General features: G+C 46.6%; 1 protein-coding gene across 1 annotated transcript in view; it reads right to left on the bottom strand.

The window, feature by feature from the left end:
• Positions 1–7,177: 7,177 nt before the first annotated feature.
• The window catches only part of LOC142906604 (tumor necrosis factor receptor superfamily member 6-like), a 50,960-nt gene continuing 32,494 nt past the window's right edge, over positions 7,178–25,643 (bottom strand). Inside the window, exons 6-9 of the mRNA XM_076054759.1 lie at positions 23,447–23,560; positions 21,303–21,478; positions 13,348–13,408; positions 7,178–7,515 (exon numbers count right to left, since the gene is read on the bottom strand). Coding sequence (XP_075910874.1) covers positions 7,178–7,515; positions 13,348–13,408; positions 21,303–21,478; positions 23,447–23,560 — 689 coding nt within the window. The remainder of the gene's footprint in view (positions 7,516–13,347; positions 13,409–21,302; positions 21,479–23,446; positions 23,561–25,643) is intronic.

Genomic DNA, 25,643 nt, shown 5'->3' with positions numbered 1-25,643 from the left:
GCTTGTGCCAGGCTATGTGCACCTTGAGGCCACGTGAAGTGTCGAACGCCCGCTGGCAGGAGGTCACGGGGCAGACCCAGCAGGTGCCACGGGTCGACTGACTGAGATGACTGGCTGATGCACCACCTGTGCCCCCTACTGTGCCAACCTGCTGTGCTTTAGCCACCCGGCGCTCCGCTCGTTGTTGTGAGCGTCGCTCCTCCGCCCTCCGTTGTTGTTGGAGGGCGACTGCCTCCAACTGCCCAGTAGCGTCCTTCACGAGCCTCCTCCACAGAGGCCGATCTTGACACCGCTGGTACCGGTCATCGGCAAGTCCACTCAGCTCCACGTCCTCCTGTACCACATCACTCCATCTCTTCTCTAGCCTGTGCCGCGTCCGTTTAGAGACCTCGATCCAGAAAGACGCATGTCAAAAGTGTTATAAATTGATTTGCATTTTAATGAGGGAAATAAGCATTTGACCCCCTCTCAATAAGAAAGATTTCTGGCTCCCAGGTGTCTTTTATACAGGTAGCGAGCTGAGATTAGGAGCACACTCTTAAATTGAGTTATCCTAATCTCAGCTCCTAATCTCAGCTCGTTACCTGTATAAAAGACAACTGGGAGACAGAAATCTTTCTGATTGAGAGGGGGTCAAATACTTACTTCCCTCATTAAAATGCAAATCAATTTATAACATTTTTGACATGCATTTTTCTTGATTTTCTTGTTGTTGTTCTGTCTCTCACTGTTCAAATAAACCTACCATTAAAATTATGGACTGATAATTTCTTTGTCAGTGGGCAAACGTACAAAATCAGCAGGGGATCAAACACTTTTTTCCCTCACTGCATATACACAAAACGGCTTGCTAAATCGATTAATCAAAGCATACTAATTACAATTGAACACGTGGAGCTCATTGTTCCGCACGTCGATTTGTTCACGTGATCGAACGTTGCCCCTGTCGATTCCAAACTTGTTGTTACGACATCTGCACTAAACACAGAGAATGGCTTTTAAAGTTCTATAATCTCCTGTAGATGCCACTGGTTCTTCACGTTCTGCAGATGTAGATGCCACTGGTTCTTCACGTTCTTAAATGTCGATGCCACTGGTTGTTCACGTTCTGCAGCTGTAGATAACACTGGTTCTTCACGTTCTGTAGATGTAGATGCCACTGGTTCTTCACGTTCTGTAGATGTAGATGCCACTGGTTCTTCACGTTCTGTAGGTGTAGATGCAACTGGCTCTTCACTTCCTGTAGATGTAGATGCCACTGGTTCTTCACGTTCTGCAGATGTAGATGCCAATGGTTCTTTATGTTCTGTAGATGTAGATGCCACTGGTTCGTCACGTTCTACAGATGTAGATGCCACTGGTTCTTTACGTTCTGCAGATGTAGATGCCACTGGTTCTTCACGTTCTGTAGATGTTGATGCCATTGGTTCTTCACGTTCTGCAGATGTAGATGCCACTGGTTCTTCACGTTCTGTAGATGTAGATGCCACTGGTTCTTCACGTTCTGTAGATGTAGATGCCATTGGTTCTTCACGTTCTGTAGATGTAGATGCCACTGGTTCTTCACGTTCTACAGATGTAGATGCCACTGGTTCTTTACGTTCTGGAGATGTAGATGCCACTGGTTCTTCACGTTCTGTAGCTGAAGATGTCACTGGTTATTCATGTTCTGTAGATGTAAATAGCACTGGTTCTTCACGTTCTGTAGGTGTAAATGCAACTGGTTCTTCACGTTCTGTAGATGTAGATGCCACTGGTTCACGTTCTGTAGATGTAGATGCCACTGGTTATTCACGTTCTGTAGATGTAGATGCCACTGGTTCTTCACGTTCTGTAGATGTAGATGCTACTGGTTCTTCACGTTCTACAGATGTAGATGCCACTGGTTCTTCACGTTCTGTAGATGTAGATGCCACTGGTTCTTCACGTTCTGTAGATGTAGATGCAACTGGTTCTTCACGTTCTACAGATGCCACTGTTTATTCACGTTCTGTAGATGTCACTGGTTATTCATGTTCTGCAGATGTAGATGCCACTGGTTCTTCACGTTCTGTTGATCTAGATGCCACTGGTTCTACACGTTCTACAGATGTAAATGCCACTGGATCTTCACGTTCTGTAAATATAGATGTCACTGGTTCTTCACTTTCTGTAGATGCCACTCGTTCTTCACGTTCTGTAGATGTAGATGCCACTGGTTCTTCGCTTCCTGTAGATGTAGATGCCACTGCTTCTTCACGTTCTGTAGATGTAGATGCCACTGGTTCTTCACGTTCTGCAGATGCAGATGACACTGGTTCTTCACTTCCTGTAGATGTAGATGCCACTGGTTCTTCACGTTCTGCAGATGTAGATGCCACTGGTTATTCACGTTCTGTATATGTAGATTCCACTGGTTCTTCACGTTCTGTAGATGCAGATGCCACTGGTTCTTCACGTTCTACAGATGTAGATGCCACTGGTTCATGTTCTGTAGATGTAGATGCCACTGGTTCTTCACGTTCTGTAGATGTAGATGTCACTGGTTCGTCACGTCCTGTAAATGTAGATGCCACTGGTTCTTCACGTTCTGTAGATGTAGATGTCACTGGTTCGTCACGTCCTGTAAATGTAGATGCCACTGGTTATTCATGTTCTGTAGATGTAGATGTCACTGGTTCTTCACGTTCTGTAGATGCCACTGGTTTTTCACGTTATGTAGATGTAGATGCCACTGGTTCTTCACTTTCTGTAGATGTAGATGCCACTGGTTCTTCACTTCTTGTAGATGTAGATTCCACTGGTTCTTCACTTCTTGTAGATGGAGATGCCACTGGTTCTTCACGTTCTGTAGATGTAGATGTCACTGCTTATTCATGTTCTGTAGATGTAGATGTCACTGGATCTTCACGTCCTGTAGATGTAGATGCCACTGGTTCTTCACTTCTTGTAGATGGAGATGCCACTGGTCCTTCACGTTCTTCAGATGTGGATACCACTGGTTCTTCACGTTCTGTAGATGTAGATGCCACTGGTTCTTCACGTTCTGTAGATGTAGATGTCACTGGTTCTTCACGTTCTGCAGATGTAGATGCCACTGGTTCATCACGTTCTGTAGATGTAGATGCCACTGGTTCTTCACGTTCTGCAGATGTAGATGCCACTGGTTCTTCACGTTCTGCTGATCTAGATGCCACTGGTTCTTCATGTTCTTCAGATGTAGACGCCACTGGTTCTTCACGTTCTGTAGATGTAAATGCCACTGGATCTTCACGTTCTGTAGATGTCACTGGTTCTTCACTTTCTGTAGATGCCACTGGTTCTTCACGTTATGTAGATGTAGATGCCACTGGTTCTTCACGTTCTACAGATGTATATGCCACTGGTCCTTCACGTTCTGCAGATGTAGATGCCACTGGTTATTCACGTTCTGTAGATGCCACTGCTTTTTCACATCCTGTAGATGTAGATGCCACTGGTTCTTCACGTTCTGTAGATGTAGATACCACTGGTTCTTCACGTTCTGTAGATGCCACTGGTTCTTCACGTTCTGTAGATGTAGATGCCACTGGTTCTTCACGTTCTGTAGATGTAGATGCCACTGGTTCTTCACGTTCTGTAGATGTAGATGCCACTGGTTCTTCACGTTCTGCAGATGTAGATGCCACTGGTTCTTCACGTTCTGTAGATGTAGATGCCACTGGTTCTTCACGTTCTGTAGATGTAGACGCCACTGGCTCTTCACGTTCTACAGATGTAAATGCGACTGGTTCTTCACGTTCTGTAGATGTAGATGTCACTGGTTCTTCACTTTCTGTAGATGCCACTGGTTCTTCACGTTATGTAGATGCCACTGGTTCTTCACGTTCTACAGATGTAGATGCCACTGGTTCTTCACGTTCTACAGATGTAGATGCCACTGGTTCTTCACTTCCTGTAGATGCCACTGGTTCTTCACGTTCTGTAGATGTAGATGCCACTGGTTCTTCACGTTCTACAGATGCAGATGCCACTGGTCCTTCACGTTCTGCAGATGTAGATGCCACTGGTTCTTCACGTTCTGTAGATACCACTGGTTCTTCACGTTCTGTAGATGTAGATGCCACTGGTTCTTCACGTTCTGTAGATGTAGATGCCACTGGTTCTTCACGTCTTGTAGATGCCACTGGTTCTTCACGTTCTTCAGATGTGGATACCACCACCGCCATCTATTGCACGGCGGTTGAACTTACGACTCTCGGTTCGAGCAGGCAACTGGACCATACTGAACCAGGTCTGTTCGTAGCTCTCAAAGTTCGTAACTCGAATGTTCGTAAGTAGCGGAGTCCCCCTGTAGGTTTTAAGGTGACACCTTTCGCAAGGGATCAAGTACTGCCGCATTAACCGCGCACACCGTACTCGTCATCAGCTGTGAAACCCACACCTGATGATGATGATTGCTTCGTGTGTTGCAGTAGAAACGTCGTGAGAATTTTATTGTTTTATATTTTTTTATTATTTTATTGTTTCCCTTCTACGTGGTGGTGACTTTACCGAAAGAACCAAGAATAATAATTTTATTGTTTTACAATAAATTTATTTTTTATATTCTTTTATTATTTGATTGTTTCCCTTCTACGTGGTGGTGACTTTACCGAAAGAACCAAGAATAATAATTTTATTGTTTTATATTTTTATTATTTTATTGTTTCCCTTCTAACGTGGTGGTGACTTTACCGAAAGAACCAAGAATAATAATTTTATTGTTTTATATTTTTATTAGTTTATTGTTTCCCTTCTACGTGGCGGTGACTTTAACGAAAGAACCAAGAATAATAATTTAATTTTTTATATTTTTATTATTTTATTGTTTCCCTTCTAACGTGGTGGTGACTTTACCGAAAGAACCAAGAATAATAATTTTATTATTTTACAATAATTTTATTGTTTTATATTTTTTATTATTTTATTGTTTCCCTTCTAGGTGGCGGTGACTTTACCGAAAGAACCAAGAATAGTAATTTTATTGTTTTATATTTTTATTATTTTATTGTTTCCCTTCTAACGTGGTGGTGACTTTACCGAAAGAACCAAGAATAATAATTTTATTGTTTTATATTTTTATTATTTTATTGTTTCCCTTCTAACGTGGCGGTGACTTTACCTAAAGAACCAAGAATAATAATTTTATTGTCTTATATATTTTACATTATTTTATTGTTTCCCTTCTAACGTGGCGGTGACTTTACCGAAAGAACCAACAATACGAATCCCTGCAGTCACGAAAGCTTTAAATCAAAATATCCGCATCGTTTATACTTTTTTTTAAAGCGACTGGCCTACACCAGAGACGTTCTTCCTCTGTACGTGGCCCAGTTATCGTCATTGTCAAGAACAAACCCAAAACGGCGGCCAGTCCTCGCAAGAGGTATCTCGCTTAACACATCAGCACGCCTTTCGCGACCAATATCATTCCCTACAACGAATGTACACTACGCTATATAATACCATACTATACACACGCAAAACAACACAATATTATTTACAGCACCACACTACACGCCACAATATAACTAGCAACGAATTGGCTTTTTGTTTACGTGACAAATCCCTTACGAATTGGCTGTGTCGGGTGGTGGAGGGTATCGACAAAAACGTTTATACTTTCAGCGATTAGACCCCAAACAAAACCTTTGCAACAAAGAGGTAATCTATTTGGTGTTTTTTAGCATCTTAGACCGACTGTGTTACCTTTTCATACTTTTGATGCTGGGCCCGACCATACCAAACAAAAAGAAAGCTCCCCTACTTTGTAGCCGCTCGCTCCCTCGCTCGCCCCCTCGCTCGCCCCCAAAGCTTTTAGTGGCATTGTCTTTGTGCTGTTCGCCTTTGTGGCGTTCTCCGGACTGACGCTGCCTCAAGAGAGGTGAGACGAGTGGGAGGTCGCGAGCCGAGCCGAGTCGGGGGTCACCCGCACGTTTGTTGAACGTCTTTGACAGCGCACGTAGCCAGAGCCGTGCTCACGGGGAGGTGCCGAGGGAAGTGAAATGAAGTTGTGAAGACGCGAGACCGCACTCCAAACTCTCCTCCATCCCTCTCCCCTCCCTGTCCCCTCCCTCTCTGTCCCTCTGATCCCTCCGCTGCCTCCCCTCCCTCTCATTCCTCCCTCTCTCTCTCTCTCTCCTACCTCCCTCACCTCCCTCTCCTCCCTCACCTCCCTCTCCCCTCCCTCTCATTCCTCCCTCTCTCTCTCTCTCTCCTACCTCACCTCCCTCACCTCCCTCACCTCCCTCTCCCCTCCCTCTCTCTATCTCTCTCCTCCCTCTCATTCCTCCCTCTCTCTATCTCTCTCCTCCCTCTCATTCCTCCCTCTCTCTTTCTCTCCTACCTCACCTCCCTCACCTCCCTCTCCCCTCCCTCTCTCTATCTCTCTCCTCCCTCTCATTCCTCCCTCTCTCTATCTCTCTCCTCCCTCTCATTCCTCCCTCTCTCTTTCTCTCCTACCTCACCTCCCTCACCTCCCTCAGCTGCCTCCCCTCCCTCTCCTCCTCCCTCTCTCCTCCCTCACCTCCCTCTCCCCTCCCTCTCCTCCCTCATCTCCCTCTCCTCCCTCTCCCCTCCCTCTCATTCCTCCCTCCCTCCCTCTCTCTCCCTCTCTCTCCCTCGCCTCCCTCTCCGCCCCTCTCTCATCTCTCCGCTGCCTCCCCTCCCTCTCATTCCTCTCTCTCTCTCTCCCTCTCCTATCTCACCTAACTCACCTCCCTCCGCTGCCTCCCCTCCCTCTCTCTCTCTCTATCTCTCTCCTCCCTCTCCTCCCTCTCATCCCTCTCATCCCTCCCTCCCTCTCTCTATCTCTCTCCGCCCTCTCCTCCCTCTCATCCCTCTCATCCCTCCCTCCCTCTCTCTATCTCTCTCCGCCCTCTCCTCCCTCTCCTCCCTCTCATCCCTCCCTCCCTCCCTCTCTCTATCTCTCTCCTACCCTCTCTCTCTCCCTCGCCTCCCTCGCCTCCCTCTCATCCCTCCCTCGCCTCTCTCTCTCTCCCTCTCCTATCTCACCTCCCTCACCTCCCTCCGCTGCCTCCACTCCCTCTCTCTATCTCTCTCCTCCCTCTCATCCCACCCTCCCTCCCTCTCCCCTCCCTCTCCCTCTCTCTCCTCTCTCCCCTCCCTCTCTCTCTCCCCCTCTCGCCTCCCTCTCCCCTCCCTCTCCGCCCCTCTCTCATCCCTCCACTGCCTCCGCTCCCTCTCCCTCTCCTCCTCCTCCTCGGCCCGGCGAAGCGAGCCCGCCGCACATCTCCGCGAGGCTCGCCGCCGCCCGATTGCAGCCGGCCCTCTCCAGCGCCCGCGTCAGCTCGCCGTAAGTTGCCCGGGCCTTGCCGCGGGCCGTCAGCCAGCGCCTGAGCATGTCGTAGTTCTGCTCGTTGACGTCGCCCCGGTGGTTGAACCGCGCCTCCTCCACGTGGACCTCCTCCAGGCCGGCGAGCCTCATGACCCTCGCGTAGTCGCCCACCGCGGCGTTCCCGCGCAGAATATCGTGGACCTCCGGAAGCTCCGCGTCTGGGGGAGGAATCGGGAGGGCGACGGGAGCAGAGCGTTGGGCGGCAGGCGACCGCCGGCGAAAAGGTCACGGCAGCCGCGCCGAGTTGTTGAAGGCGCCACTCGGCACAGCCACTGGCTACACCACTCGCTATGACACTCACCGGAACACTCGCTGTAACACTCAATACAACACTCACTACAACACTCACTCACCACTCACTGTAACACTCACTGTAACACTCACTATAACACTCACTGTAACACTCACTGTAACACTCACTCAACACTCACTACAACACTCACTCACCACTCGCTATAACACTCACTGTAACACTCACTGTAACACTCACTGTAACACTCACTACAACACTCACTACAACACTCACTACAACACTCACTCACCACTCACTATAACACTCACTGTAACACTCACTCAACACTCACTGTAACACTCACTCAACACTCACTGTAACACTCACTCAACACTCACTATAACACTCACTATAACACTCACTATAACACTCACTCAACACTCACTATAACACTCAATACAACACTCACTACAACACTCACTACAACACTCACTACAACACTCACTCACCACTCACTATAACACTCACTGTAACACTCACTCAACACTCACTGTAACACTCACTCAACACTCACTGTAACACTCACTCAACACTCACTATAACACTCACTATAACACTCACTATAACACTCACTCAACACTCACTATAACACTCAATACAACACTCACTATAACACTCAATACAACACTCACTGTAACACTCACTACAACACTCACTCACCACTCACTATAACACTCACTACAACAACAACAACACAACAACCGCCATTCGCCACTAAGTGGCGGTGACGTCACCACGACGCTTGTGCCAGGCCATGTGCACCTTGAGGCCACGTGAAGTGTCGAACGCCTGCGGGCAGGAGGTCACGGGGTAGACCCAGGTGCCACGGGTCGACTGACTGAGATGACTGAGATGACTGGCTGATGCACCACCTGTGCCCCCTACTGTGCCAACCTGCTGTGCTTTAGCCACCCGGCGCTCCGCTCGTTGTTGTGAGCGTCGCTCCTCCGCCCTCCGTTGTTGTTGGAGGGCGACTGCCTCCAATTGCCCAATAGCGTCCTTCACGAGCCTCCTCCACAGAGGCCGATCTTGACACCACTGGTACCGGTCATCGGCAAGTCCACTCAGCTCCACGTCCTCCTGTACCACATCACTCCATCTCTTCTCTAGCCCGTGCCACGCCCGTTTAGCCCCCTCGATCCGGCCGAACAAAAGCTGTTTCGGCATGCGGTGGCTGGGCATGCGGGCTACATGACCCAGCCATCGCAGCCTTGCCTGCCGGAGGAGCTCACCGATGGGACTTTGCCCAGATATTTCAAGGATTTGTGAGCTCCTCACACAATCCAGCCTGATTAAACCCAGGATGGATCGTAGGCAGGCCAGCCTAAATGTTTCTAACTGGCGAAGATGTTCTATTAGGGGGGTCCACGTTTCGCAAGCGTAGAGAAGGGAGGGAATGACCGTGGCCGAGAAGACCTGAAGCTTCGTGTGGAGAGACAGACCAGGTTGCTTCCAAACAGTGTTACGCAACCGATGAAAAATAATGCCGCTTGACTGATTTGGAGCGAGACCTCTGCTGTTAAACTGGAGCCGGTCATAAGCACACTGCCCAGGTATGGGAAACTCTCCACTCTCTCCACAACTGCCCCATCACCAATTTGGAGATGAAGGGGTGGAGTGCCCGATGGCACAAAATACATAGCGAGGTCCTTCATTTTAGTGGGGATTATGGTAAGGCCCCACCACTTAGTGGCAAGCTCCAGGTCTAGTAGCAGCACCTCCATCTTCTCTGCTGAGTGAGCAGCAATTACCAGGTCGTCGGCATACATAACGTGGTTTACCAATAGGGAGCCATCCCTTGACCGCACCCGGGCATCGATCAGCCTCCCATTGTATCTGTACCATATGGAGATTCCCCCGGTACAGCTATTGAAGGCTTCTCGAACTACGCAGTCAAAATAGATGTTAAATAATGTGGGAGCCGGTGGACATCCCTGTTGCACCCCAAGGTGTACAGGGAATGGCTCCGACTCCTGGCCACGTAGTTTTACCTGGGGCCCGCTCACCATCATGAAGGTCCTTAATGATCGTGAGCAGAGAGTGAGGGACTACAAAAGCACGAAGAACAACCCAGAGCCCAGGCCAATTGATATCACAATCATCTATGCAGGACCGTCCTGGCCTAAAGCGAAATTGGGGCTCCGCAAGCCACTTCTTGGCGTGCCTTGCAAGATGATGTTGAATAATCCTTGCCAGGACATTTGCCAGCACACTGAGGAGTGAGATGCCACTGTAGTTGTTACAGTCTGTGCGGTCCCCCTTCTTAAAGAGGGGTCCCCCTTCTTAAAGAGGGGGACCACCAGGGCATCCTTCCAATCCTGCGGAACCCGTCCAGTGGTCCAGACTGTTGTTATGATATCATATAGGGCAGTCTGTGCACAAACGCCACCCTCCCTCAGCATTTCGCTTGGGAGATCATCTCTGCCCGGTGCCTTTCCTGGTCTCAGACTCTGGATCGCCTTCAGTACTTCCTCAACAGATGGCACCTCAGCCAGCCACTCACAGGGGGTGACTTCTTCCAATATTTGAGGCAACGCAGACTCAGCAGGGTCATGCCCACATAGCCCCACGATGTTTTCCAGGCTGAGGGATTTCCCCTCCTCCAGGACCTCACAGAAATGCTCTGCAAATCTGAAAACCTGTTCCTGGGGGTTCGAGATCGGATCACCGTTCTTTCCCCTAATGATGGTAAGTAACTGATTTGATGAAGTTAAAGAGTAATTTGTATTCACGGGCCACCGAAGCAGACTTCATCTCATCAGCAACCCGCGATCACCACCCATCCTTGCAGCGCCTCATGGTTCTCCGAACCTCTACGTGAAGGCTGCGGTAAGCCTCCTCATTCTCTGATGTGGGATGCTGTAGACGATGAGAGTGGGCCTGTTGCTTTTTCTGAGCCAGTCTGAACACTTCCTCTGTCAGCTAGCTGAGACCAGGCCACTGTGGGTTTGAATGGGGTCCTGGGTGTACACCCACCACCGGAGTGCAAGAATGGCAGGCGCATCTTACAGATGACTAGTCGATGGGCAGTGGGCAGATCAGCTCCACGGTAGGTCCTGGTGTCAAGGACATGGGCCCCTATCCAATATTTAATCACGATATAGTCCAGCAGATGTTCTTGCTTGGACCCGGCATGCATCCATGATGTTGTGTGGATGCGCCGATGCCGGAACAGCGTGTTGGTAATTACAAGCCCATGGGCTACACAAAAATCTAGCAGCCTCCTACCGTTGTTATTGAGTTGACCTGGCCCATGCCCTCCAATCACTGCAGACCAGGAGCCAGCATTATGACCAACTCGGACATTAAAGTGAGACGTCATGAAAAGTATCTGACTCATCAGCCTTGCCTGCATCCCTCCACTGATGCTCATCTTCTGGGGGAGCATAAGTAACCACCACCACTGCTCGCCTCTGGTTGATGGGAAGGCGAGCCCACGGTAGCCTGAGGCTTACAGCTTCCCTCAACTCACCGCCACGCTCCAAAGCCCCCTTCATTATTTTGTTCAGAGAAGAGCCACTCCCTGTTGTTTTGGCAGTCTCCTGTCCTGAGTAGAGGACTGTCCACCCGTTATGGTGGCAGGAGCCAGAGCCAGAGCCGGTCCACCAGACCTCCTCAATACCACAGAGATACAGGCGGTACTGGTCTAGCTCCTGACAGGAGGAATGGCAGCCTCTCCTCTACACACACACCAGAACAAGTCCACCGGACCTCCTGTATTTGACAGAGGTCCAGGCGGTACTGGTCTAGCTCCTGACAGGAGGAATGGCAGCCTCTCCTCCTCACAAACTAAAACCAGTTCACCGGACCTCCTGTATTTGACAGAGGTCCAGGCGGTGCTGGTCTAGCTCCTGACAGGACGAATGGCAGCCTCTCCTCTACACACACACCAGAACAAGTCCACTGGACCTCGTGTCTTCCATACAGGTCCAGGTGGTACTGTTCCAGCCCCCGACAGAGGGGAGCGGCATTTGTTGGGAAAACTGTTACGTTGTTTACATAGCGATGTTTTAGTAAGTTTTAGAGGGGCTTGGTTTGGGCCGATTTTTTGTTGTTATTTAATATAGATTTATAATTAAAAAATTTCGATCTGTATTGTATTGTGATCGCTATTGGGATCAAACATCGAAATGGATTTTTTTTTGCACTTTCTGTGCGCAGCATGGACGGGTGGTGCTCTTTCTGCAGGATTTCACTGTCTTACGTGACGTGGTGACGTTTAGGTTTGTGTACGATGAATTTGAGGTGCTTCTTGTCATTCTATTGTTTGCTGCGGGTTGAACCCAAATCAAGAGCCGAATGGCTCACAGGGTAAACACTAATAAATGAAACTGAAACTCTCTCTCTCTCTCTCCTCCGCAGCGAGCGTTCGAACATTCCCACATGGCCACTCGCAGATTTTTTTTTTACTTATTAAAATTTTTTTTTACCATTTGCGTAGGAACACCAGAGGGTTACGCGGTTGGGTCTCCTGGCTCCGCCAAATGGGGGTTTGGGCCGCGCGTCAGCATGTACCACCGCACATCATCGCCATCATCATCATCGTCATCATCATTGTCGTCATCTTGCAGTCCGTCCCCAAGGACGATGACCTCCCCCCTTGCGTCGGCAGTCAGCGACCCCCTTCATCATTTTATCCCCGCGGGTTCGCCTGCGACGGGCTAAAGCAGCGTTTGGACGTCGCGCCTCTCCGCATGGGTCGCGCGCGATCGTGGGCCGAGGAGTGAACCCCTGAACGTCAAAGACGCACGGCATCAGTCGACGCCGTGGCCGCTCGTGGAGCCGTGTCCGCTTGGCCGTTGTTTTCTGCCCGCTGTCTTCGAGGCGCTGCGCCTCTCAAGCCACCGAGAAGCTTCAGACAGAGGCCCATGGCCCGCTGGCTGCCTCGATTTTTTGGAGCGACTTTCCCACGAATATTCGCGGTTCTTTCGGTAAAGTCACCACCACCACGTAGATAGGGAAACAATAAAATAATAAAAAATATAAAGCAATACAATTATTATTCTTGGTTCTTTCGGTAAAGTCACCATCGCGTTAGAAGGGAAACAATAAAATAATAAAAATATAAAACAATAAAATTATTGTAAAACAATAAAATTATTATTCTTGGTTCTTTCAGTAAAGTCACCACCACGTTAGAAGGGAAACAATAAAATAATAAAAAATATAAAACAATACAATTATTATTCTTGGTTCTTTCGGTAAAGTCACCACCATGTTAGAAGGGAAACAATAAAATTAAAAAAATATATAAAACAATAAAATTATTGTAAAACAATAAAATTATTATTCTTGGTTCAATATTGTTTTATATTTTTATTATTTTATTGTTTCCCTTCTAACGCGATGGTGACTTTACCGAAAGAACCAAGAATAATAATTTTATTGTTTTATATTTTTATTATTTTATTGTTTCCCTTCTACGTGGTGGTGACTTTACCGAAAGAACCAAGAATAATAATTTTATTGTTTTATATTTTTATTATTTTATTGTTTCCCTTCTAACGTGATGGTGACTTTATCGAAAGAACCAAGAATATGAATCCCTGCAGTCACAAAAGCTTTAAATCGAAATTTCCCCATGAATGTGCGCTACGCTGTGCAATGCACCGTGCATACGTTGCCGTAGGTGCCGTAGAAGTAGCGTCAGAGCATACAATCTGCCCTTTCTTTACGGGATCGAGCGTGCATGGCTTACCCTTGATCACGCGGTCGTACTTGTTGAGAGATGTCTGCATGCCGGTGCCGTCACGAGTGACCTGACCAAGAGAGAGACAGAGAGAGACAGAGAGAGACAGAGAGACAGAGAGAGACAGAGCGAACAGGGGATAAAGCGTTCGGTCAGCGTGTAGGCGTCAAAAACGAAACTTTATATTTGACCACGGTGTAAATAGTGCCACTAACTGAGCTAAGTAGCATCCTTTTCTTTCAGACAAGCGACCTGGACATCACAAATGATTGCAGCGGACATCATCACCAAGTGGAAATGAATATCAGCAGCCGAACAACTCGGATGAACTGGAAGAAAAATCCACGCGGACAGACAACCACGGAGATGGAGGAAATAGAGACACACACAGCAGCAGGCGTCGCCAGGGTCGGGGATCAAAGCCACGACCTCCTGCACACCAGGCGAGGTAATTAACATCTCACAAGGTCGGGGATCGAACCCACGACCTCCTGCACACCAGGCGAGGTAGTTAACATCTCACAGGGTCTGGGATCGAACCCACAACCTCCTGCACACCAGGCGAGGTAGCCAACGTCTCACAGGGTCGGGGATCGAACCCACGACCTCCTGTACACCAGGCGAGGTAGTTAACATCTCACAGGGTCTGGGATCGAACCCACAACCTCCTGCACACCAGGCGAGGTAGTCAACGTCTCACAGGGTCAGGGATCAAACCCACAAAGTCCTTCACACCAGGCGAGGTAGTTAACAACTCACTGGGTCGGGGATCGAACCCACAACCTCCTGCACACCAGGCGAGGTAGTTAACATCTCACAGGGTCGGGGATCGAACCGACAACCTACTGTACAACAGGCAAGGTAGTTAACATCTCACAGGGTCCGGGATCGAACCCACAACCTCCTGCACACTAGGCGAGGTAGTTAACATCTCACAGGGTCTGGGATCGAACCCACGACCTCCCGTACACCAGGCGAAGTAGTCAACATCTCACAGGGTCGGGGATCGAACCCACAACCTCCTGCACACCAGGCGAGGTAGTTAACATCTCACAGGGTCTGGGATCGAACCCACGACCTCCTGTACACCACGCGAGGTAGTTAACAACTCACAGGGTCGGGGATCAAACCCACGACCTCCTACACACCAGGCGAGGTAGTCAACATCTCACAGGGTCAGGGATCGAACCCACAACCTCCTGCACACCAGGCGAGGTAGTTAACATCTCACAGGGTCGGGGATCGAACCCACAACCTCCTACACACCAGGCGAGGTAGTTAACATCTCACAGGGTCGGGGATCAAACCCACAAAGTCCTTCACACCAGGCGAGGTAGTTAACAACTCACAGGGTCAGGGATCGAACCCACAACCTCCTGCACCCCAGGCGAGGTAGTTAACATCTCCGACTCACGCCGCAGGTTTCACGACAAATTTATATACCGGGACTCCTCTACTCATGAACATTCTACTCACGAACTTTCAGAGACACGAACAAGCCTGGTCCGTATGTCCAGTTGCCTGTTCGGACTGAGAATCGTAAGTTCAACCGCCGTGCAATAGATGGTGGTGGTGGAATCTACATCTGTAGAACGCGAAGAACCAGTGGCATCTACATCTGCAGAAAGTGAAGAACCAGTCGCATCTACATCTACAGAACGTGAAGAACCAGTGGCATCTACATCTGTAGAACGCGAAGAACCAGTGGCATCTACATCTGCAGAAAGTGAAGAACCAGTCGCATCTACATCTACAGAACGTGAAGAACCAGTGGCATCTACATCTGTAGAACGCGAAGAACCAGTGGCATCTACATCTGCAGAAAGTGAAGAACCAGTCGCATCTACATCTACAGAACGTGAAGAACCAGTGGCATCTACATCTGCAGAAAGTGAAGAACCAGTGGCGTCTACATCTACAGAAAGTGAAGAACCAGTGGCATCTACATCTACAGAACGTGAAGAACCAGTGGCATCTACATCTACAGAAAGTGAAGAACCAGTGGTATCTACATCTACAGAACGTGAAGAACCAGTAGCATCTACATCTACAGAACGTGAATAACCAGTGGCATCTACATCTACAGAACGTGAAGAACCAGTGGCGTCTACAGAAAGTGAAGAACCAGAGACACACACAGAGATAGACACACACACATCTAAATTTGAGAGAGAGACAAAACACAGACATGGAGACACATAGACAGACGCACAAGCAGAGAGAGAGACAACACAGAGACACAGAGAGAGAGAGAGACACACGACATAGACACACAGACAGACACACAAGCAGAGAGAGATAAGACAGAGACACACACAGAGAGAGACACACAACATAGACACACAGACAGACACACAAGCAGAGAGAGAGATAAGACAGAGACACAGAGAGAGAGAGACACGACATATACACACAGACAGACACACAAGCAGAGAGAGATAAGACAGAGACACAGAGAGAGAGACACACGACATAGACACACAGACAGACAAACAAGCAGAGAGAGAGACAACACAGAGACACACAGAGAGAGAGACACACAACATAGACACACAGACAGACACACAAGCAGAGAGAGATAAGACGGAGACACACAGAGAGAGACACACGACATAGACACACAGACAGACACACAAGCAGAGAGAGAGAGATAAGACAGAGACACACAGAGAGAGAGAGAGACACACAACATAGACACACAGACAGACAAACAAGCAGAGAGAGAGACAACACAGAGACACAGAGAGAGAGAGACACACAACATAGACACACAGACAGACACACAAGCAGAGAGAGATAAGACAGAGACACACAGACAGAGAGAGACACACGACATAGACATACAGAGAAACAACGCCTCTGTGTCGAGGCCTTAAATAAAGAGAGAGAGAGGGGGGGTAGATACATTAGCATGTCAATGAGAGATTTTGAGATTTAATGACTGCAGGAAATACTACAACACGAGGGCACACAGAGAGAGAGAGAGAAGACACTTTAATCAAACAAACTTGGTCAAATTAGGAAATGCAATGCAACACAGAGAGTCGGTCGAGACAAAATTAACGCATAGCCTGGTTGATTACGTTCACTAAACTATACACTACACTATACACTACACTATACACTATACTATACACTACACTATACACTACAATATACACTACTATACACTACACATTACACTACACTATACACTACACTATACACTACAATATACACTACACTATACACTACACTATACACTACACTATACACTACTATACACTACACTATACACTACTATACACTACACTATACACTACACTACTATACACTACACTATACACTACTATACACTACACACTACACTATACACTACACTACACTATACACTACACTATACACTACTATACACTACACTATACACTACTATACACTACACTACTATACACTACACTATACACTACACTATACACTACACTCTACACTACTATACACTACTATACACAACTATACACTACACTATACACTACACTATACACTACACTACTATACACTACACTACTATGCACTACAATACTATACACTACACTATACACTACTATACACTACACGATACACTACACTATACACTACTATACACTACACTATACACTAAACTATACACTACACTGTACACTACACTATACACTACTATACACTACAATATACACTACACTATACACTACACTATAAACTACACTATACACTACTACACTACACTATACACTACACTATACACTACACTATACACTACACTATACACTACTAAACACTACACTATACACTACTATACACTACACTATACACTACACATTACACTACACCATACATTATACACTACACTATACACTCCAATATACACTACAATATACACTACACTATACACTACACTTTACACTACACTATACACTACACTATAAACTACATTATACACTACACTATACACTATACACTACACTATACACTATACACTACACTATACACTACAATATACTACACTATACACTACAATATACACTACTATACACTACACATTACACTACACTATACACTACACTATACACTACAATATACACTACACTATACACTACACTATACACTACACTATACACTACTATACACTACACTATACACTACTATACACTACACTATACACTACACTATACACTACTATACACTACACACTACACTATACACTACACTATACACTACACTATACACTACACTATACACTACACTATACACTACACTATACACTACTATACACTACACTATACACTACTATACACTACACTATACACTACACTATACACTACACTACTATACACTACACTATACACTACTATACACTACACACTACACTATACACTACACTATACACTACACTATACACTACACTATACACTACTATACACTACACTATACACTACTATACACTACACTACTATACACTACACTATACACTACACTATACACTACACTCTACACTACTATACACTACTATACACAACTATACACTACACTATACACTACACTATACACTACACTACTATACACTACACTACTATACACTACAATACTATACACTACACTATACACTACTATACACTACACGATACACTACACTATACACTACTATACACTACACTATACACTAAACTATACACTACACTGTACACTACACTATACACTACTATACACTACAATATACACTACACTATACACTACACTATAAACTACACTATACACTACTACACTACACTATACACTACACTATACACTACACTATACACTACACTATACACTACACATTACACTACACCATACATTATACACTACACTATACACTACAATATACACTACAATATACACTACACTATACACTACACTTTACACTACACTATACACTACACTATAAACTACATTATACACTACACTATACACTATACACTACACTATACACTATACACTACACTATACACTACAATATACTACACTATACACTACACTATACACTACACTATACACTACCATACACTACTATACACTACACTATACACTACACTATACATTACACTATACACTACAATATACTACACTATACACTACACTATACATTACACTATACACTACACTATACACTACACTATACACTACACACTACACTATACACTACACTACACACTACACTATACACTACACTACTATACACTACACTATACACTAAACTATACACTACACTATATCCTACTATACACTACACTATACACTACACTATACACTACACACTACACTATACACTACACTATACACTACACTATACACTACACTATACACTACACTATACACTACACTATACACTAGTGCTGGCTACGTTACGTTTCCGTGACAGACTTCGCTAATCGGCCGTGTCGGGCGGTGGCGGATTTAACCACGCAACATTTATACATCCACGCGATCTATCCCCAACAAAAGCCTCTATCATGGACGGCATTAGTCGCGTGAGCCCTCCTGCTACGTGCTGAACTGTTAAAGACATCCCCCTCGTCTCGGTGTACACGCAGCACAACACGTCCGGAACCGACGGGAGGGAAGTTGGGACTCGCGAACAGAAAGCATCTGGATCCTGACTAGTTCGTAAGTCGAGTCCCTCCGTAGGAATAACAAGTTAGAGGGCTTAGCTGACACAGCTCTGAAGCCTAAGTGGTTCATAAGTCGAGTCCCTCGGTAGGAATAACAAGTTAGAGGGCTTAGCTAACACAGCTCTGAAGCCTAAGTGGTTCATAAGTCGAGTCCCTCCGTAGTAAATACAAGTTAGAGGGCTTAGCTAACACAGCTCTGAAGCCTAAGTGGATCGTAAGTCGAGTCCCTCCGTAGTAAATACAAGTCAGAGGGCTTAGCTAGCACAGCTCTGAAGCCTAAGTGGATCGTAAGTAGAGTTACTCCATAGGAATAAAACGTTACAGGGCTTAGCTAACGCAGCTCTTGAGCCTAAGTGGTTCATAAGTCGAGTTCCTCTGTAGGAAAAATAAGTTACAGGGCTTAGCTAACACAGCTCTGAAGAACAAGTGGTTCGTAAGTCGAGTCCCTCCATAGGAATAACACGTTAGAGGACTTAGCTAACACAGCTCTGAAGACTAAGTGGTCCGTAAGTAGAGTTACTCCGTAGGAAAAACACGTTACAGGGCTTAGCTAACACAGCTCTGGAGCCTAAGTGGTTCCTAAGCAGAGTCCCTCCGTAGTAAATACAAGTTAGAGGGCTTAGCTAACGCAGCTCTGGAGACTAAGTGGTCCGTAAGTAGAGTTACTCCGTAGGAAAAACGACTTAGAGGGCTTAGCTGACACAGCTCTGAAGCCTAAGTGGTTCGTAAGTATAGTCCCTCCGTAGGAATAACACGATAGAGGGCTTAGCTAACACAGCTCTGAAGCCTAAGTGGTTCATAAGTCGAGTTCCTCCGTAGGAATAACAAGTTACAGGGCTTAGCTAACACAGCTCTGGAGCCTACGTGGTGCATAAGTAGAGTTCCTCCGTAGGAATAACAAGTTAGAGGGCTTAGCTAACACAGCTCTGAAGCCTAAGTGGTTCATAAGCAGAGTTCCTCTGTAGGAAAACCACGTTAGAGGGCTTAGCTAACACAGCTCTGAAGCCTAAGTGGATCGTAAGTAGAGTTACTCCGTAGGAAAAACAAGTTACAGGGATGAATTAACACAGCTCTGAAGGCTAAGTGGTAGGTAAGTCGAGTCCCTCCGTAGTAAATACAAGTCAGAGGGCTTAGCTAACGCAGCTCTGAAGGCTAAGTGGTTCATAAGTCGAGTTCCTCTGTAGGAATAACAAGTTACAGGGATTAACTAACACAGCTCTGGATCCTGACTAGTTCGTAAGTAGAGTCCATCCGTAGGAAAAACAAGTTGGAGGGCTTAGCTAACGCAGCTCTGAAGCCTAAGTGGTTCCTAAGCAGAGTCCCTCCGTGGGAAAAACACGTTACAGGGCTTAGCTGATACAGCTCTGGAGCCTAAGTGGATCGTAAGTTGAGGCAATCTGTAGGAATAACACGCTAGGGGGCTTAGCTAACACAGCTCTGAAGCCTAAGTGGTTCGTAAGTATAGTCCCTCCATAGTAAATACAAGTTAGAGGGCTTAGCTAACACAGCTCTGGAGCCTACGTGGTCCGTAAGTATAGTCCCTCCGTAGGAAAAACACGTTACAGGGCTTAGCTAACACAGCTCTGAAGGCTAAGTGGTTCCTAAGCAGAGTCCCTCCGTAGTAAATACAAGTCAGAGGGCTTAGCTAACCCAGCTCTGAAGAATAAGTGGTTCGTAAGTATAGTCCCTCCATAGTAAATACAAGTTAGAGGGCTTAGCTAACACAGCTCTGGAGCCTACGTGGTCCGTAAGTATAGTCCCTCCGTAGGAAAAACACGTTACAGGGCTTAGCTAACACAGCTCTGAAGGCTAAGTGGTAGGTAAGTCGAGTCCCTCCGTAGTAAATACAAGTCAGAGGGCTTAGCTAACCCAGCTCTGAAGAATAAGTGGTTCGTAAGTATAGTCCCTCAGTAGGAATAACACGATAGAGGGCTTAGCTAACACAGCTCTGAAGCCTAAGTGGATCGTAAGTATAGGCAATCTGTAGTAAATACAAGTCAGAGGGCTTAGCTGACACAGCTCTGAAGCCTAAGTGGTTCGTAAGTAGAGTTACTCCGTAGGAATAACAAGTTACAGGGCTTAGCTAACACAGCTCTTGAGCCTCAGTGGTTCCTAAGTAGAGTCCCTCCGTAGTAAATACAAGTCAGAGGGCTTAGCTAACACAGCTCTGAAGGCTAAGTGGTTCGTAAGGAGAGGGAGTCCCTGCGAATATTTCCGCGCGTTCACACCGCAGGTGGTCTCCTCGCCACGATCCCCTTTACAGGCCATACACACGGCGAGCTGCAACGTCGTCATCCTCACCCCGTTGATGAGAGGCGCTTGCTCTCTGGGTTCATCCACCTCATCCTGCACCACCTCCTCCTCCTCCACCTCCTCCAGCTCAGGCTGAATAGGGGGAAGGATGCATTCTGTGTGCGGCGATGGCGGTCCAGTCTCCGGCTGAGGATTGGCGTTGCGTCTGGACATGTGAGCTGCATCTGGTGTGTGTGTGTGAGGGATGGGGGGGGCAAATTCTGATTAACCGGCGGTTGCGCCTTGCGCGACCAATACCATCCATTAATTTGTAAAGAAGATACATGTATATGTGTAAACAGTGTATCTATGTATCGATTTAAAGCTTTCGTGACTGCAATGATTTATGTTCTTTGGTTCTTTCGGTAAAGTCACGTAGAATGAGAATAAAATAATAAATTGATAAAATAAAATAACACAATAATATTCTCACGACGTTTCGGCCACAACACAAGCGGCCTTCATCAGGTGAAGGGGCGAGACTGTCTGGTAGGACAGCGCTGGACTACCAGACAGTCTCGCCCCTTCACCTGATGAAGGCCGCTTGTGTTGTGGCCGAAACGTCGTGAGAATATTATTGTGTTATTTTATTTTATCAATTTATTATTTTATTCTCATTCTACGTGACTTTACCGAAAGAACCAAGAAGATGTATCTATGTAGTTAAGATCTTTCCAGCCACCGTGATGATTAGAGAGAGACGCAGACTCCAAATATACAGCAGCAGCAGCAGCGACCTCCTGTACACCGGGCGAGGTAATCAACACATCCCTAGCCACTCTACCACGGGAGAATGAAATAACTTCATAGGTTTAAAGCTTTCCTGACTGCGGGGGTTCATATTGTTGGTTCTTTCGGTAAAGTCACCACCACGTTAGAAGGGAAACAATAAAATAATAAAAATATAAAACAATAAAATTATTATTCTTGGTTCTTTCGGTAAAGTCACCACCACGTTAGAAGGGAAACAATAAAATAATAACAATATAAAACAATAAAATTATTATTCTTGGTTCTTTCGGTAAATTCACCACCACGTAGAAGGGAAACAATAAAATAATAAAAATATAAAAAATACAATTATTGTAAAACAATAAAATTATTATTCTTGGTTCTTTCGGTAAAGTCACCACCACGTTAGAAGGGAAACAATAAAATAATAAAAATATAAAAAAATAAATTATTATTCTTGGTTCTTTCGTTAAAGTCACCGCCACGTAGAAGGGAAACAATAAAATAATAAAAATATAAAACAATAAAATTATTATTCTTGGTTCTTTCGGTAAAGTCACCACCACGTAGAAGGGAAACAATAAAATAATAAAAATATAAAACAATAAAATTATTATTCTTGGTTCTTTCGGTAAAGTCACCACCACGTTAGAAGGGAAACAATAAAATAATAAAAATATAAAACAATACAATTATTGTAAAACAATAAAATTATTATTCTTGGTTCTTTCGGTAAAGTCACCACCACGTTAGAAGGGAAACAATAAAATAATAAAAAATATAAAACAACAAAATTATTATTCTTGGTTCTTTCGGTAAAGTCACCACCACGTAGAAGGGAAACAATAAAATAATAAAAATATAAAACAATAAAATTATTATTATTGGTTCTTTCGGTAAAGTCACCACCACGTAGAAGGGAAACAATAAAATAATAAAAATATAAAACAATAATATTATTGTAAAACAATAAAATTATTGTAAAACAATAAAATTATTATTCTTGGTTCTTTCGGTAAAGTCACCACCACGTTAGAAGGGAAACAATAAAATAATAAAAATATAAAACAATAAAATTATTATTCTTGGTTGTTTCGGTAAAGTCACCACCACGTTAGAAGGGAAACAATAAAATAATAAAAATATAAAACAATAAAATTATTATTCTTGGTTCTTTCGGTAAAGTCACCACCACGTTAGAAGGGAAACAATGAAATAATAAAAATATAAAACAATAAAATTATTATTCTTGGTTCTTTCTATTGTTTCCCTTCTAACGTGGTGGTGACTTTACCCAAAGTACCAAGCAAGATAACTTCATGGCTCATCGGGTTTTTTTTCATTTTTTTTTCACTTTTGGAGTGCGCAAATAACCATTCCGATTGATTCCAGCAACAGTGACAAAAGTGCTCGCGACTTACTCCATGGGAATGTTCCTGTGCACATCTTGTAGACGAACACGGCAATACCAAGAGCGCCAACTCCACCAAGTAGCGCCAGAATCACAGCCACCACAATGCCTGCATCGCTTCCTCCTGTTCGAAAAGAGATGCGTGCAGAGTTGACTGTGCGTGTGTGTGTCTGTGTGTGTGTGTGTGTCTGTGTGTGTGTGTGTCTGTGTGTGTGTGTCTGTGTGTGTGTCTGTGTGTGTGTGTCTGTGTGTGTGTGTGTCTGTGTGTGTGTCTGTGTGTGTGTGTGTGTCTGTGTGACTGGAGCGTGCCACTAAGAGGTGGGGCCTTACCATCAGCCCCACCAAAACTAAGCACCTGCCTGGGTATTTTGTACCATCGGACACTCCACCCCCACAACTCCCGATCGGTGATGGGGCAGTTGTGGAGAGAGAGTGGAGAGTTTCCCATACCTGGGCAGTGTGCTCATGACCGGCTCCAGTTTAACAGCAGAGGTCTCACTCCGAATCAGTCGAGCGGCAATATCTTTTCATCGGTTGCGTAACGCTGTGTGGAAGCTACCTGGTCCGTCGCTCCGCACTAAGCTTCAGGTCTTCTCGGCCACGGTCATTCCCTCCCTTCTCTACGCTTGTGAAACGTGGACCCCCGCCAATGGAACATCTTCGCCGGTTAGAAACATTTAGGCCGACCTGCCTACGATCCATCCTGGGTTTAACCAGGCTGGATTGTGTGAGGAGCTCACAAATCCTCGAAAGATCTGGGGCAAGGTCCCATCGGTGAGCTCCTCCGGCGGGCAATAAATATTTTTTTTTCCCAAATTGTTCTTGCTGTGGTTTTCACACCTGATGACGATTGCTTCTTGTCGCTGCGGTCGATACGTCGCGAGAATTTTATCGTTTCATATTTTATCCTTTCATTCTTTCTCCCCTTCCAGCGTGGTGGCGACTTTAACCGAAAGAACCGCCAGTATGAACCCCGCTCTCTGTGGCATTTGCCGATGCCACGTGCACCCACGACCCTATCCCCCGCGGCCGCCGGCCAGTTGCCGACTCCGGCATGGACGTCGGCCGGGAACGGCGAGTTCCGGTTCGCTGGGCGCAGCGGCAATGGAAGCCCCCCGGGTTCGGCGGTGAACTTGTTTTTGTTGAGCCCGTCCGGGTCTGCCGTCACCGTTGTTGCATCTGATGACGACGATGGCGGTGACGGTGACGGTGACGACAGTGACGGTGACGGTGATGGTGATGGTGACGGTGATGGTGACGGTGATGGTGACGGTGACGGTGACGTTGACGGTGACGTTGACGGTGACGTTAATGGTGACGGTGACGGTGACGACGGAGACGGTGACGGTGACGGTGACGTTGACGGTGACGGTGACGGTGACGGTGACGTTGACGTTGACGGTGACGTTGACGGTGACGTTGACGGTGACGGTGACGTTGACGGTGACGGTGACGTTGACGGTGACGGTGACGGTGACGGTGACGGTGACGTTGACGTTGACGGTGACGTTGACGGTGACGGTGACGTTGACGGTGACGGTGACGTTGAGGGTGACGTTGACGGTGACGTTGACGGTGACGTTTACGGTGACGTTGACGGTGACGGTGACGTTGACGGTGACGTTGACGGTGACGTTGACGGTGACGGTGACGTTGACGGTGACGTTGACGGTGACGGTGACGGTGACGGTGACGGTGACGTTGACGGTGACGTTGACTGCGACGGTGATGTTAACGGTGACGGTGACGGTGACGTTGACGGTGACGGTGACGGTGACGGTGACGGTGACGTTAACGGTGACGGTGACGGTGACGGTGACGGTGACGTTGACGGTGACGGTGACGGTGACGTTGACGGTGACGGTGACGGTGACGGTGACGTTGACGGTGACGGTGACGGTGACGGTGACGTTGACGGTGACGTTGACGGTGACGGTGACGTTGACGGTGACGGTGACGTTGACGGTGACGGTGACGTTGACGGTGACGTTGACGGTGACGGTGACGTTGACGGTGACGGTGACGTTGACGGTGATGTTGACGGTGACGTTGACGGTGACGGTGACGGTGACGGTGACGGTGACGGTGACGGTGACGTTGACGGTGACGGTGACGGTGACGTTGACGGTGACGTTGACGGTGACGTTGACGGTGACGGTGACGACGGAGACGGTGACGGTGACGGTGACGTTGACGGTGACGGTGAC

Source organism: Petromyzon marinus, chromosome 68 (assembly GCF_048934315.1).
Source record: "Petromyzon marinus isolate PM22_M1 ecotype Great Lakes invasive population chromosome 68, UKy_Petmar_22M1.pri1.0, whole genome shotgun sequence".
Classification (NCBI taxonomy): domain Eukaryota; kingdom Metazoa; phylum Chordata; class Hyperoartia; order Petromyzontiformes; family Petromyzontidae; genus Petromyzon; species Petromyzon marinus.
Note: the sequence above shows the minus strand (reverse complement) of the source record. Positions and strands in the feature narration are given on the sequence as shown.